This window comes from Diceros bicornis, chromosome 7 (genome assembly GCF_020826845.1).
Source record: "Diceros bicornis minor isolate mBicDic1 chromosome 7, mDicBic1.mat.cur, whole genome shotgun sequence".
Lineage (NCBI taxonomy): Eukaryota > Metazoa > Chordata > Mammalia > Perissodactyla > Rhinocerotidae > Diceros > Diceros bicornis.
This window is the reverse complement of record NC_080746.1, coordinates 25,931,391-25,947,386: the sequence shown is the minus strand read 5'-3', so window position 1 is coordinate 25,947,386 and position 15,996 is coordinate 25,931,391. Positions and strand designations below refer to the sequence as shown.

The window sequence follows — 15,996 nt, the reverse complement described above, 5'->3', positions numbered from 1 at the left end:
GTCTTGGAAAATGCCAGCTCCTACTTTCATACATAAATAATTGACCACCAAGACAATACGAGTAATTGTACAGACCCGATCCTACCAATCTCTAAAATGTTCTTGCAAACACATATTTTAGCAAAGTAAACCACAGAAAGTGGTGATGATAATTTCCTCAGGACAGTGTCTTCTAGTAAACAAGTTGTTCTTGCCAAAGCTTACTGAACATTTAACTGCCTCTTGTAGTTAACCAAAAGAAAATGACAAATTCCTGAATTTCTCCAGCAAGATCTCCATTAAGTAGGGACTCCCAAAGACAGATAATGCTCACTTTTCAAAATAGATGCTTGTAAGAAGGATCCAGAAGGCCTAGCCCTTCTCAATAAACCAGGGTTCGGTGTATAAAACTCAAAAACTAGAGGAAGTCACATGATGACTGAAAAGCTGGAGAAAAATTTCAGAGACTACTGACATTGTTTCAAATAAGGTCAATGTTTTCACCAAAATGAAGGGCCATGAGACATGAGAGCAGATAAATGGCTCTACTGTATTCCAGGTATAGCCTGACTCTATCTCTGCCTTCCAGTTAAAACCTATACGCTCTGGACCAACCAGAGAATAGATAAGACAGAAGACAAATCGTTTCTCTAAAATCAGAGCTTACGTCCACCAAATCCCTGAATGTGATCTGTGACCTACCAAAACCATTAAAAGCCATCAGATAGCTCCACTCTATTTATCTTTCTATTGTCAATCATCTCCCACCTGGGCCCACAGCTCTCACTTATGGGACCCATGGAGATGTGCTTAACATTTCCTACCTGCTGGACTCCTCATTTCTGATTCGTGGATGCTCTTTGCCTGAATATCCCCTGGAATTTCCATGTTCAAACAAAAATAGCTGACTGTAAATTTTCCATTGACTTTCACTCTAAGGTTGGAAGTGAGTACCTGGGACCATCTAGGTTGGCTTTTTCCCCTGTGTCCTTCTGACCTTAGCAACAAGGCTCACTTATCTGTCCCCTATCCTAGACTCTGAAGCCAACCTAGACCCTAAGTCAGTGTAACTTGCCCACCCCAACCACCCAACTCTCCGGTGGTACAGTGACCCAGCAGCAAACCTGCTTTGCTGATAATCCTGCTCTTCCTGTAAACTGCAGCCCTAATTATGGGGCTATCTCTTCTATTTTATTGTTGTGCTGTTTGTTGTTTGTTTGTTTGGGGGAATTGTTTTATTTTAATTTGTTTGCTGGTTGGTTATTTTTCTTTTCTTTTTTTTTTTAAGCCAAGCCACTACCTTGTTCTGCTAGTTCAGTAGTTGGTTCTTTGCCTTGTTCCTTTATGCCAAAGTATTTCTTTAATTCCCCAATTCTTCTGAGATTCGAATTCTGCTTTGCCCACTCTTTCAGAGACTGGAGTCCTGAATCCTGGTTCCCATGGCCACGTCTTGACTACCTTCTAACAGATTAATCTCTAAATAAGCAGCCACAGGCTGGAGAGTCATTGGGTGTTATGGCCCCCAGTTCCAGTAGACTGGAGCCAACCTAGCGCCTTCCCCGTGCCAGGCACAGGAGAACTGAGGACGCTGCAGGAGCAAGATAGACAGAGCTCCTGCTTTCCTGGAGTTCACATTCTGATGTGGGGAGACAGAATTAAAAAAATAAGCAAATATAATTCTAGGTGATGAGTAGTATGAAAAAAACATGTTCTGGCTGCCCAATTCCTACTGTTGACCTTCCGTGATGCCTGCGGTTTACAGGAACCTCTCCTACATCTGCTGATGAGAACGTCCCTGAATGCTCCCCTTAGTTAAAGCAGTTCCCATTGAAAATCTTCATAGAATCTGAATTTGGAGCTTTTGACAATTAAGTCATAAAAACAGTGACTAATCCCAGTAATGGCAGCTGGGAATCCTTTAGCAATTGTGGGATCTCCCCTTCCACATGATCAGAGGAATCTTTCCCTTGACTGGGAAGCCCCCGACTCCACACGTGCAACTCACAGGACTGCCTCAACTTCCTCTTCCGTGTGGCTGGGGTACTATTTGAAAAAAATAATATCTGTGTAGTCATAGAATCAAATGGATAGGCATGGACAATAGTACACGTCACCAATAAATGTAGACTTTAAGAAAATATTTTTTTGAATAGATAATTCAAGTATTCAATTTAAAATTCAAAAGCTATAAAAGGGTATACAGTAAAAAGTGAATCTGTCTTCCACCCTTTCATCCTAGTCATCTAGTTCGCCAACCCAAGACAACCAACATTATAGGTGTCTTGTGTGTAATTCCAGAGGTATTAGATGCATATATAAGCAAATGCAGAGATATTATTTTTCTTTCATACAAACAGTAACTTACTATATATACCGATCTTCACCTTACTTTTTCAATAAACAATGGATCTTGAAGTTTATTCCATGCACATAAAGCCACTTCATTCTTTTTAATAGGTGAATGGCATTCTAATGTATGGAGATACTACAATTTATCTAAATAGTCTCCTATTAATGGACATTTAGGTTGATTCTAATTTTTTGTCTTTGCAAATAATGCTGCAATTAATATTCTTGTGACATTGCCTTTTAATGTAAGATATACTCTAACCTAAAAATTCCATAATTCTGTTTCCAGCTATTTACCTTCTGTACATTTGTAATTCTATGTAACAATTTCCTTTTAAAACAACAGATGTTTGTGGAGGTGATGAGGATGTTTTGGGTACACTTGAAATTCCATGTTGAAACAAAAATTTTAAAACTCTGGGCAGGGTGAACTGCAATGGCAGGTGTGGTCCTTATCAAGATGGCAAAGTGCCACCTTAGGAACATTTTTTATTCTATATTGAGTGTTTATTGTTCTCAAAATTCCAATGTTGGCCAAATGTGGTGAAGGTAGGGTAGCCACACTGTCTGGTTCAGGTAGAAAACCAAGCACATGACTGTAGACATAAGCATAGTGAAAACTTTGCTGTTCTGGCTCTCCGGTGGCCTCCCATAAAGATTGAAAAAAAGAGTCATGCTGCTGGTATGGAATCTTGTGGTAACTCATCAAATGAAAGAAGCCCTGGGATTGGTCAACAGCACATATCTCATGTCCTCTGGTTTCCTTTCCCTAAGAACTCAGTATTTAAAGGCAATTCTCAGCAGTCCCCAAAGTACACGAGCGAGAATGTGTTTTATCCCTCTGTGTCTGTCTTACATAGATCATGTGATTAGGAAATGGTTGTTTAGGGTAACGATATTGAGAAGCTTTACATTTCATAGGCTGTTGGAATTAACCAGAACTTCTCAAAAAGACATAAAGAAACGGAATGAAAAATCACAGTAATCACTTGGCTATGCGTGAGAAGCTCTTCAACTAGAGGAAAGCAAGCTGGCCAAAGAGCTAGAGATGAAGGTGCATCCAAGGGGCTATTGACGTTGTTTCAACTAAGGTAAGTGTTTTGGCAGAAATGGTAGAGGCAGGAGATGAGAGCAAGAGAAATAATCCTCTTGCATCCCCAAGTGTAGCCACTGGGTTCACACATTTTCAATGAGAAAAATCCTAAGGACAGCACTGGGAAAGCTCTAGATAGATCTAGAAACAGTTGCCAGGAGTGTGTGCCAGTTTTGACCCGAGTGATCATTTCTGAAGCCCCTGGAGGTCTTAGATAATGTGGCTGGGCAATTGGAAGTTCCAGGCTGAGGCAGCCAGGTAGGATGCAATGGGCATCTGAAACTCTGGTCAAAAGGTTCAGATGTGAATCTAGATGTGTGGTAGTCTACCTGGGAGCTATATTTTAGAAAGAACTGCTGCCCTTGCAACCATTCTCCCTCCCTCATCTCCCCCAGTCTGTTCTTTCCAAAGCATCTGCTTTTAACTGGTGAGGCTGTCCCAAGGCTTTACCTATTATGTAGCCACAGCCACTTGAATTCTTTAATTACGTGCAATTCAAAGTCACAATTCAAGGTCCAGACATGGTTTAATAACTAAAACACAAATTGGCAAACCAGAATTGGTAACAGTGAATGTGCCATATTCGGTTAATGCCTATTTTGAAGTTTTAATATCAGACACTCAAAACTTGATCTTTAGTTTCACCATTTGCAAAATGAAAAACATGGTCAGATTAAATGATCTCTGTTCTTTTTCATCAGTCTTACATTCTCTGAATCCAAGAAATTTCTTTCCTATATATTCTTTTTTCCTTTTAAGTAAATATAAGTTGGAGTAAAGACAAGAGGAATTCCCTAATGCTCATTTATCTCATATAAGCATTTTATTTTTGTTAGAATTCTTTCAACTCTGGTTTACTTAAGATGAACAACCACCTTTGGTTATTGTTATTGTAGTGACCATTTAAAATTTTCATACTTAGTTTCTCAATAGCAGATAAGAGCCACATTTACCCAACTATTTGCCTTTTCTAAATAGTACCATAAAACATTTCCACATGCACATCCCACTATTACCACAAATACATGCCTAAAACCAAACTGTTCTACACATTTGCTCAAAAAAGTAGTTCCTCTACCCCTAAACTTCCCCTTTTTTTCAGCTGGTAGTACTATAGGTTTCACATTCACACTCACTAAGTCATTTTGGACTTCTCTCTTTTCTTAAGTCCATCTCCATCAAGTGTACTCAATCACTTACAAAGTCTCGGTGATTTTTAAGTCACAATGTCTCACTAACCTGTCCCTTCCTTTCCTCTCTCACAATTTACTTCATTATTCCATGTCAGTTCTTCCGTATTGGCCTTCAAACTTGGTTCCCTGCTTCAATCCTTCCCCACTCCAAGCCATCCAATAACCATCACAACATTGGTTTTCCTAAAATAGGATGTTCTCCATGTCACCTTCTGTTCAAAACCTTTCACAGATTCCCCACTGTATATAGGCTACATTGAGCTCAAACTCTTCCCCCGCTCCGGCCCCATCTCTCTCTTATTTGCAAGTCTCTGTGCAATTTGAACCTACTTTTCCTCTCCAGCTTTTTAAATTTTTTTTTTCTTTTCTTTTTTGTGAGGAAGATCAGCTAACATCTGCCAATCCTGCTCTTTTTTGGCTGAGGAAGACTGGCCCTGGGCTAACATCCATGCCCATCTTTCTCCACTTTATATGGGATGCCGCCACAGCATGGCTTGCCAAGCAGTGCGTCTGTGTGCGCCCGGGAGCCGGGCCTGCAAGCCCCGGGCTGCGGCAGCAAAGCGCGCGCACTTAACCACTTGCGCCACCCAGCCGGCCCCCTCTCTCCAGCTTTTTTCATCCCTATTTTCCAAATTTCCCTGGCACTCTTTCTGGTTTATGCTGTTCCACTGATATGCCCTTCCTTATCCTCTCTGCTTATCAAAATACTATTCATCATCATTATTCAGCTTAAATTTCCCCTTTTTGAAACCCAGAATCATCTTCTAGTTGTCTTCTCAGCTACTCCAAACCTAAAGTGATTCCTCTGTCCTCTGATCCTTCATTGCATTTATTACCCATGATACATATTTAACACTTACAAATTCTCTCCTCTTCTTAGTTTTCTTTTAATTTTCATATGTTTTTATCTCTCCAATCACACAGTTGGGTAGTTAAGGGCTGTTCTGTATCTTATTCACATAATGGGTCCTGATTCTAGAGTCAGACTGTCTACATTTTAATCCTTGTGCTGTTATTTACTGAGTGTAATCTTGGTCTCAGTTTTCTCATCTGTGAAGTGGAAATAGTGATAGTTATTCCCTCATAGGGGTTTTGTGGTTGTTATACGAGAGAACACATGCAAAGCACTTAGACTAGTGCTTGGAACATGGTAAGCATTTACTAAATGTTAGCAATTACAATAATTATTCATGTCTCTTACCTCCAAAGGACCTAATACAGTGCCTTGGTCTATAACCATGCTTCATCAATACTGAATGGAATTTAGTTGAGTCAATGGAGGGAAATAAGGTAGACTGTGTGGGCAGTATATTGTGGAGTAGGGGAACTTCCTGGTGTCACTAAAATCATGCCACAGATGCTGTCACTTGTTCTCAGCCAGCCAGCCTCTTTCTAAGTCCTTGCCACTCTTTCCCATTGCTCAAGAGACTTCTGAGGGTTTGGCTCAGTGAACAGAAAGCATCCCCTGAGCATCCCTCCCTTCCTGTCAATCAAAACTGACCTGGATGCAGAGAGCAGGTTGCCAGACTTCCTAAGGGTCTTAAAGATGGTACCAAAAATGTGGACTAGAGAGCTCTCATCTGCCCAAAAAGAAGCCAACCAGTCTATTTCATTTAACAGGCCTCAAAACTGGCCTGCTGAAGTGGAAAATAGACTCAGTAAGATGCTCCCCTTTTATCTCTCAGTGTCAGGATACCCAGGGGCACTAGCCAGTAAGATGCTCTCAGCTGGAACCTCATCATCAATAGCTAAAGAGCAACAGATGCTGTCCAAAGAGGCAGGGACCTCTGTGCTGCTCACCTGAGCCGTAAAGGCAGATCTTTTAAAACCAGAAACTGTAAAGTTTGAGCCCCAGTAAGCATCATGGATTTCACTATCATTAAGTAGCCCAAGCAAAGTCAACAGATCCAGGCTTAAACCATATATGCCCTGTTGAAACAATTCAGAGAGGCAAGAAATAATTTTATTAAAGGTGAAAAATGTGATCAAAGGCATGAACTCTGGTCCTGTGAAACAAACATGTGCTTTGGATGCAGACAGACTTAGATCCTTCATATTCAAGCTGTGTAATTTCGGGAAATTTTTCTAACCTTGATTATCTGACGGGTAAAGGGGATTATAACACCCAGCTCATGTGGCTGTGGTGACACAATGAGATACTGCACTTAAAGCAGGCTACCTAGTCTGTGGCACCTGGTCGGGGCACAATCCTGGTAAGTTACCTTCCCTCTCAATCCAAAAGCAGATGCGTCCTGCCGGAGGCTAGGAGTGAGGCGCCCGGGGACAATGCCACAGGCAGGTGAATAAGATTATTTGAACATTTCTGAAATGACCTAGATTGCGCTAGGTGTTATACAGTTCACAGGAGAAAGGCTCTCTGCTCTCACTGCTTTAGATACTTTCAACTCAGGAGCTCACCTCAGTGTTGAGGGCTGTCTCCTCCCAGCCTCCCGAAAGAGATCCGGATTTATCCTGGGTTTGACCTCGATTTTGACATATTGCCGTTTCCAACAAGGCCAATTTCCTCACTGAAAGAAGTCCTTCCCCTGGGTGAAATCCCAACAGCTTCATTTGTTTAAGTTCCCTTATTGGTCTCGCCAACGCCGGTATGGTTTTTCCTCATTACAGAATATTGATAATAAGCAAATAACCACGGGAAACTTGCCCTAGGAAGGCAGCCTCTCGATTTCCTTGACCTCCCAGGGAATAATCCGTGTTATTGCCGGGTGGGGAAGGTGTTGCCGAGCGGAGAGGCGCCCTCCGGGGACAGGGCTGGGACAGCGGGGAGGGGAGGTCGGGACCCCTGGGCTGGGCACGAGAAGGGAATGGGCGCGAGGGGAGGAGGCGCGGGAACCTCGGGCAGCCCCAGAGGCTGGGTCGAGCCCGACAGGTTCCAGCAGCTCCCCTCACCCCTCTCCACGCCTCCCGGGTTTTCCCCTTGGCTCGGGGTTTCCTGTTTCAGTTCTCGGTGATCTCCAGCAGCAGGTGCTGGTTTGCCAACCTCGGCTTCGGAGGAGGCGAAGGAGGAGAAGGGAAAGAGGGAAGGGGAGGAGGACGCGGCGCAGCGGCGGCGGCTGCGGGCGGGCGAGGAGCGAGGCGGCTGGCGGGAGAGCCAGGTTCGCTCTCGGCCGCGTAGCAGCGGCGCGGGCGGCGGGCGGAGCCCAGGGCCCGGGCGCCCTGAGCCGGGGCCGCGGCGTGTGGCGGGCGGGCGGCATGGGGGAGCCTCCCGCTCGTCCCGCGCCCTAGCGGCGGCCGCGGCGGCCCAGGGCGGAGGCGAGAGGCGGCCGCCCGCCGGAGGGCCCGGGGCTGCCCCGGCTTGCAGGGCATGTTGTGATGGCTGCCGAGAAGAGACTGCAAGTAGGTTGAGCCACAGAGCCGTGTGCGCGCGCGGTGAGGGTGAGTTGGGCAAGCAGGGGAGGGGGCGCCGGGCCGCGGCCCGCGGGGAGGGCGTGCGGGCGGGCGGGCGCGGCTCCGCGCGGGGAGGGCCGAGGTGGCCGCTGTCGCTGCGGGCCCCGACGCCCGCTCGCCGCTTCTTGGCAGGGTCGGCCAGGCGGAGTAGCGGCCCCCAGGTTTGTCCCTCGGGAAGGGAGGGGGGCGCCGAGAGCGGCGCTGAGGGAGCCGGGCGAGGGGAGGGCCGCGAGCCGGGAGGCCGCGCCCGAGCGCCGGGCGGAGGGGCCGGGGCCGGGGCCGGGGCCGGAGCGCCCGCACCGGGTGATCTCCAGGCCCTGGCGGGTCGGACTGCCTGCGGTCGAGTCGCTGAGCTCCTGCGGCTCCGGGACTCGGCTGAGGCCGAGCGGAAAGGCCAGCGCATCCTCCCCGCGGGCAGACCCGTCCCCGCCGGGATCTCGGACGAGAGGAGGTCGGTCGCCCCGGTCCTGGCCTAGGGCACCGGTCCACTCCCGCCCGCCTCGGGGCACGGCCGCCGAACATGGAGGCGAGCTCGGGCGCCCCGGATGGAAACGGACCCACAGCCCTGCTCCTGCGGCTCAGACCCTCGCGCGCTGGTGGGTGAGGCATCATCCGACATCTCGGATCCAGCCCCAGCCATTAGCTTTTATTATCCATCCCTCCATCCAAACCGCCACCCACCCCAGACCGGCCCTAACGAAAACCCCTCACCCCTCCTCGTCCCTCCTGCACCCCTCACCCCTCAGTCTGCAGCCGAATTCCTATTTTCACGCTGCGTTCATTTTAGCTGGGCTGGTTCACATTTTAAACTCCCTACAAAGAGGTATTACAAATATAACCTGGAGAAATCAATCTCGCTTTTCTTCCTTAAACTGTCTCATCTGTCACCCCTTTAAGTCCTTAAGAAACAGTCTTAGCTTCCAAGTACTGATTACTCCAACTGGGTTTCTTGCCATTTGGGTAAACACGAACAATCCTGGTTTGTGCTCTGTGTTTTGTGATAAAGAGATGAAATACTAATCCAGATTTGGGGAAAGTTTTCCTATTGGTTGCAAGACTGTATTGGAGTATCCTCAGGCCCTGGAGGCGCTTATTGATTCAGGGTTTTTTTTTTTTCTTCTTCTTCTTACCATCTTAGAACAGATGCAGATATACTTGGGGCTAAGTACGGTATATTTAGAAATTTGGGAGAGTTCTTCAGTTCTTCATTTATTTTTTTATTTAGCTTTCCTAATGCATATTATAAACAGAAAACAGTGGATATGCCTCAAACACATTTTTAGACTTTCCAAGAACCACAAGAAGTGTGTTATATTTTCTTTGTCTTAATATAGTTAAGGTTTAATAGGTATGACTTCCGTTTATTTGATCACTTACCTAAACAATTAATTTTAGTAGCAGTTTCTTAATTTTGGTGTTATCTGATGATTGGGTATAAAGATAGCTTCACCATATGTTTGTAAAATTATTTTGTCATGATAACCCCAGAAAGATGCCTATTTCAGACTTGCCTCTCTATTCATCTGTTTTCTTCCAATTTGACATTCTTATTTTAAATTACCTAAATCTGTCTACTTGAAGGTACCTTAAAAATATCAGAATAGTCTAGTAACTGTCTGTGTATCTATAATTCAAAATGTTTAATTGAGCATCTTTACTTAGTTTAAGAATGGGTTTTACTTTCAAAGTCACAATTCTACCTCTAGCATCTAGTCATCACAAAAGTACTTGGACATTATAAGCAAAGTAAAATGAACTTTCAAACAAAACAACAAAAAAGAGGCCAGTATTTTTTAATCTGCATTTAATAATGAAGGTCTAATGAGACTATTTTATTATAATGGAAAATGTTAAAGAATAGGAAACAGAAACTTGGAATGTTTGTTTGCTGATGGGAGTTTTTATTAGTCACTTCCTTTTACTACATTTTTGTTTTAATTACCAGACTAATAGACATATCCTCTTTTATATTAATAGCTTCTTTGGAGCTATGTTCTCATGGATTACATCTGCCAGATTGGACCACAAGGAAATTGTATTTTTAAAATATTTTTCTCATTTTACAAGTGGGTTACCTTGTCTTCATTTGAGCAGACCACAATGGTTTCTACGTTAATTTTAATTACTATAACAGATGTAAAAGTGTTGCTATCATTTTAGAGCCTTTTATACCATTTTTATACCATGTTATATGATTTTATACCCTTTAGTGTTTTTCATTGTTTTGGTACATAAATTCAGAAGAATTCTACTTTCATTCCAATGTGATTGCAGTTTTAAAGAAACAAACATAAGATATTAAGTGGAGATTTTTTTATTCTTTTAGTGTTAGAATTTAGGATTGTAAACTCATCTGCAGTTATTGCTCACTTGAGACTAGTAAACATCTATTCTCTTGGCAAATAGTTATTTGCTATCAGTCTAGGTGCTGTGTAAGGCCCCTGACTTCTAAAAGGAGAGAGATTGTGAACAGATAGAACATAATGCTAGATGGAATGTACTAAGTGCCAGGAGTGAAGAAGTAAGAAATTCAGGTACTGGGCAAGGCTGCATGCCAGGCCGTAAAGATAGGGTTCAAGTGGGTAGAGCTGGGTGGGAGTCATTTCCAAATGAATACTGTGAGTAAGGGATGGTGGTGGGAAAGCAGGGAGTGGGTGGTCCAGTGCGTCTGGAGCATCCTGCAGCAGATGATAAGGGTAGTGGGTGGTTAAGGGTTAAGGTGGCAAAGACAGTTTCAGGGTATAGTTTTTATTGGAAAGAGAAGTATTAAATAAGTAAGAAGGTCAGTGGATAACAAACATTTATTAAATCAGTATTCCAAATTTAAACCTAAAATATTCAGATTCTGAGGTTGATCTCAAATCTACCAAATGTTCTAAAAAATCTTGTGTTTGAAATGCTGATATGCCTCATGGACCTACCACATATAAAATCTCATGCCTTTACAAAGCTAAAATTTTAAGATACAACAAAAAACATGTTATAATCATTGCTGCTGTTGCACTATTAACGGTTCAGGAAAATGATGAACAATCGAGAATGTGATTTTTTTAAAAATCTGTTTCATCTCAGAATATATCTCCAATATCTTGGTCATTCAGTATGATTTTTTTTTAAAAAAACTTCTTTGTAAGATTATTGAACTTAAATGCGATAGCATATGAAAAGTGCACACTGGCTGGCACACAGTAATTTTTGGATCTGGTGGCATAAAGATAACTTTTAGATCTGTATGTGGCAATGTCAATTCTCTATCTTTGCCTTGGTTTTTATGGCTGACAGTAATAGCTATTATGTATTGTACACTGGTGTGCCAGACACCATGCTTATGCACTGCTTTTATCCTCATTCTGTAGATAAGGAAACCGAAACACAGAGAGTTTAAATAACTTGCCCAAAGTCACACAGCTAGTAAGTTGCAGAAGAGAGTTGGAACCCAGGCAGTCTGACTTTATAACACATGCCCTTAACCACTAGGCCGTTCTGCCTCTCTGTGATTCTCTTTTCAGTTTGTTCTCTAAAAAGTGTGTCATTGTGCGTGTGTTCATATGTTGACACACATCGTTTGAAAATTAAAGGATGCATGATAATTAGCATTACCGGGATGAAAGATAGAAGAAGTATGTTAGCCTTTTCTTTGCAAAATACTCCAGTGACAAGACAACACGGAAATCCTGTCTGGCCGGATAGGTTGAAGGCAAGGACCATGTCTCTTCAGCAGGGTGCTTTGGTCCGTAAGAAGGCAAATCCCAGACAGGTTCATTCTGTCGTGGCAAATGTTTTAACAGCAGTATAGTCCACAAAAAGGAGCACTTTTTGGCAAAAACCTTAAAGGTTTTTTATGAGTAGTGGTTTTTATTGATTTTTACAACTCTTATCTCTGACTCTAGAAATGTAATGTACTTATTGTGGAAAACTTACAAAATATAGAGAGGTATAAAGAATTTTAAAAACACCTTAATCCTATAACCCAGAGATAACTAACTTAACATTATGAAGAATTTCTCTCTTTAATTTTTCTATACGTTAACAGAGGATTGTTTTACTTTCTTAAAATAGAGAATAATCACCCATAAGGCATAGTATACATGGTTTTACGTCACAACACTGACAGTAATTCCTGTGCCCAGTGCACTAGCCTAAAGCAAAGCCCGTAAGCAGATGTGTGAACATTCAAAACATTCTGCCTTTAAGTATAAAATCTCTAAGGGTGGCTGGAGAATAAGTAGAAAATTCCAAGGTTTTCCCACTTGCCTGGTATGTTTTCCCCTATCCCCCCTCACCTGTTGCCTGGCTCACACCTCATTATTCAGGCCTCAGCTTAGATCTCACTTGGTTTACTCCATTGTAGTTTAAGGGTGATAACAGTAGGTAACACTTTTTGTGCCAAGCATTGTTCTAAGTGCTCTACATGTATTCATGCATTTAATACTTACTGCACTCCTATGAAGAAGTATTTCAATACTCTTTTTTTTTCTTATGAGGAAACCAAACCACAATGTGGTTAAACAACTTGCTGGAGGTCTTACAGTTAATAATGGCAGAGCAAGGGTTCCAACTTAGGCTAAGTCCTTGTTTTAACCAAATATCAAGGTCTCTGTAACCTAAAACGTGTTAATAAATTTGTCTGTTATTGTGAGGTTTAAACAATATAGTGGAGTTCTCTCTCTTGGGAGTTTGGTTCTAAAAAGATACTATATCTTTTTCTTGTATAATTGGAATTATACTGTTTATAGAGCTTTGCATCCCACCTTCCTATCCCCATTTGACATATACTGAGGATTTTCTCATAACTTTAAAAATATTTCAAACATTTTCTTCCTAAGAACATGTCATTTTATTTAATCATTCTCCTATTTCAGTTAGACATTTGCTTTTTCCCAATATTTTAATCTCATAATGCTTTAGTTGAACATCCCAGTAAAAAATTTTTTTCTGCATATGTTCTTAGGATGGATTCCTAGAGGTAATGATTGAAGAGAATAAGCTTTAAGGTTTTTTGATGGCAACAAGCTTTCCAGAAAACTTGTATTGATATGTCTGCCCATTAGCAAAGAGTGGGACAGCTGATTTCATCCCATGTTTGAATGCACTATTAAGTTTAAAAATTTATGACAGTTTGTTAGATGAATATTAAAATCTAATTTTAATTCTGACTTTTTTTCTACTTATATTTTAAATTATTAAAGTAGTACAAGTTGATTAAGAAAAAGTAAAGAAAAAATTTAAGCCACCTGGAATCTGCTTACCCAGAAATAACTTCTGTAAATATTGTGATAAATAACTCTTCCTGATTTTTTCCTGTAGTTATACTTTACAGAACTTTTACTTGTGTTTTTAAGTAAAAACACAAGCATTTCCTAATCCCCCAGCTTCAGGCAAATTATTTGCTTACTCCTCTGTGTTTTCAAAATGCTCTATATTCCTCCATAACACTTGCGTATTTGGTGATAGTTAACTGTTTCTTCTTTCTTTCTTTCTGCTTTGTGTGTCTCTGCTCTTCATCTATAAAACAGAAAATACAGTATAGATTAGTCATAAGGATTAACTGATGATACAAGTGTTGATAACAGTACCTTATACTGTGCCTAGCATTTTTTATCTTTTTTATAGCCTTTAAGCTCTCTGAGGGCAAGGATTCTGTCGTCTACATTGTTATATCACAAGTTTTCTACTGCGTTTGGCACATAGTAGACACTTCATAAATGTGTTTTTATTATTAAAGGCCATATAGTACTTTAGATGAATCTGCCAGTTTGGGTGGGATGAACAAAAGCCAGTAGATGGTTAAGAGATTGTCACAATAATCAATGCAGAGCAAACAACACAATTGGTTCCCACACATTTTTAAATTAACTTGGAGTGTATGATGTGATTTCTTGAGGGGCCATACACGTTTGCCTTGTAAGAAGATAATTAATCTTATCTACCCCACTTAGCAGGAAAAGGATGATATAAAAGTAAATTTTCTAAAAAGTTAGTCTTTAAAGCCTTTCAAGAGCAAAACATTTTAATGATTTTAAATGGGAGAATTTGTACACATGTATTATATTTTTCTATCTTCAAATAATATGTAGCCTATAATTTCACTTATTATGAAATATAATAATAGCTAACATATGTTGGGCACTAACTACGCCAAGCGCAGTATTAGGCACTTTACTTATGTTATCTAATGTAGCTTTACAATAATTCTATAAGGTTTATACTGTTGTTTTGCCTATCTTCCAGGCGATGGAACTGATGCCTAGAGATGTTAAGTAACTTGGTCAAGGTTATCGAGATTTCTGATTTATCCTAAACTAAATAGCATAGTTCTTACACCTTTTTTTACATGGTGGGGGCAGCAGGACTCAGTGTTTTATATTGATTTATATCATGATTTTTGGCCTTTTCTCCTTGATGTTAGCTGTTCCTTGCTGACATTGTCACTCCCTCCCTCTAATTTGCAGAAGATATCTGTGAAACTGAATGACAACAGCTAATATCATGTCTAAAATAAAAATATTTAGGCAGCAGGATTAAAGTCCAGTAGGATGCTCGGATAGTCTCGGTTGGAGAACTGAAAGATTGCAGTGTATGGAGAGCAGTTGGGGCCTCTGAAATCAGCTAGACCTGGTTTTGAATCCCAGCTCTGCCCTTTGCTGGCTATGACCCTAGGCAAGACTCTCAGTTTCTCTTTGATTTCTCATAGGTCAAACACTGTGTACTTCGCAGAGCTTTTTTTATTGATTCAAGATAATGAGTGTAAGGCTCTCAATATTATTATAAAATGATTTAGCAGTATCCATTGATTTGATTGGACAGAGATTTTATTTATTTATTTGTTTTGCTATCTACTTTTTTACTGGCTCTTAATTGTGTTCTGAGTAATTGGGATTACCAGATATAAAATTTCTATAAAATCAAGTTTATTGTTATTGCTTTTAATTTGTCAGTTTATATTTTAGATTCTTCAAAGGGCTTTCAAATCTATTGCTTTATGTCTTTTAGGGTGAAGCTAAAATTAGTTTTTGTTCTTTGTTCTTAGTCATCTGTACTCATTTCCTATTCAAAATTATGTTGGCTTAAATTTATCCTTATTCTGTGACTTAGTCTGTTTCAAATCTTGGCTTTTACTTTATAATTTGTTTTTATTATTTTGTATACTTGGAGCAGTTTCCCATATAATTGAGGCTGCCTCCTCACTGTTGACTTAGTTGACAACTAAATGTTGACAAACATGTTTTGTTTTATCTTTAAGTCATCATTTTATCTAATTGCCTCACTGAGTTGGTGATCTTATGTATTAGATACTTTCTGGAATTTTGCTATAATTTTAAATGATTAGTACAGACCTAAAAGGCTTAAAATGTGCAATAAATTATCTATTTTGATAAAGTAGGTATTATTTCTGTTTTTGCTGATAGAAAAATGTCTTAAGTAAAGTAAAACTTGTGGGCATAACTATGTTAAAATTAGCAATATCATGCATAGGAAAAACTAGTTTTAAATAGGGGAAATGTTTTCTAAATTGCATTTCTACTATTTTGACTACTTCATTTTATCTTTCCAAATTAAATCTTGAGTTTAATATTTTAACATATTCATTTTATCACATTTTTAAAATACAGAAAAAGTCTAAAATGATAGTGAAAATCATCTATAATTCTTACCTAAAGATAACTTTAAGTTTTGGTATCAGTGTTTTCATTTGTTAAAATCTTTTAGTCAGTGTAAACACATACTGTAAAAAATTTGTGTGTATATGTAGTTTTGTTTCTTGCTGTTCATTCAATATATCATCTTTGCCTGCGTCATTAAGTATCCTTTTAGGAGCTGGCCCGGTGGCCCGGTGGTGTATATTAAGTATCCTTTTAGGAGCTGGTCTGGTGGCCCGGTGGTGTAGTAGTTAAGTTTGCGCATTCCACTTCCGCAGCCTGGGGTTTGCATCGCAGGTTTGCATCCCAGGCGCAGACCTACACACTGCTCATC

The 15,996-nt window shown here is 40.9% G+C and overlaps 1 protein-coding gene across 3 annotated transcripts in view; it reads left to right on the top strand.

The window, feature by feature from the left end:
• The first annotated feature begins 7,512 nt into the window (after window positions 1-7,512).
• ZC3H12C (zinc finger CCCH-type containing 12C) overlaps window positions 7,513-15,996 on the top strand; it is a 66,487-nt gene continuing 58,003 nt past the window's right edge. The window contains exon 1 of one of the 3 annotated variants that reach the window (XM_058545261.1): window positions 7,513-7,971. In XM_058545261.1, coding sequence (XP_058401244.1) covers window positions 7,948-7,971 — 24 coding nt within the window. In that variant the 5' untranslated portion in view covers window positions 7,513-7,947. Of the gene's footprint in view, window positions 8,011-8,347; window positions 8,619-15,996 lie in introns of those variants that run through there. The other 2 variants (XM_058545262.1, XM_058545257.1) reach the window with 2 other exon arrangements.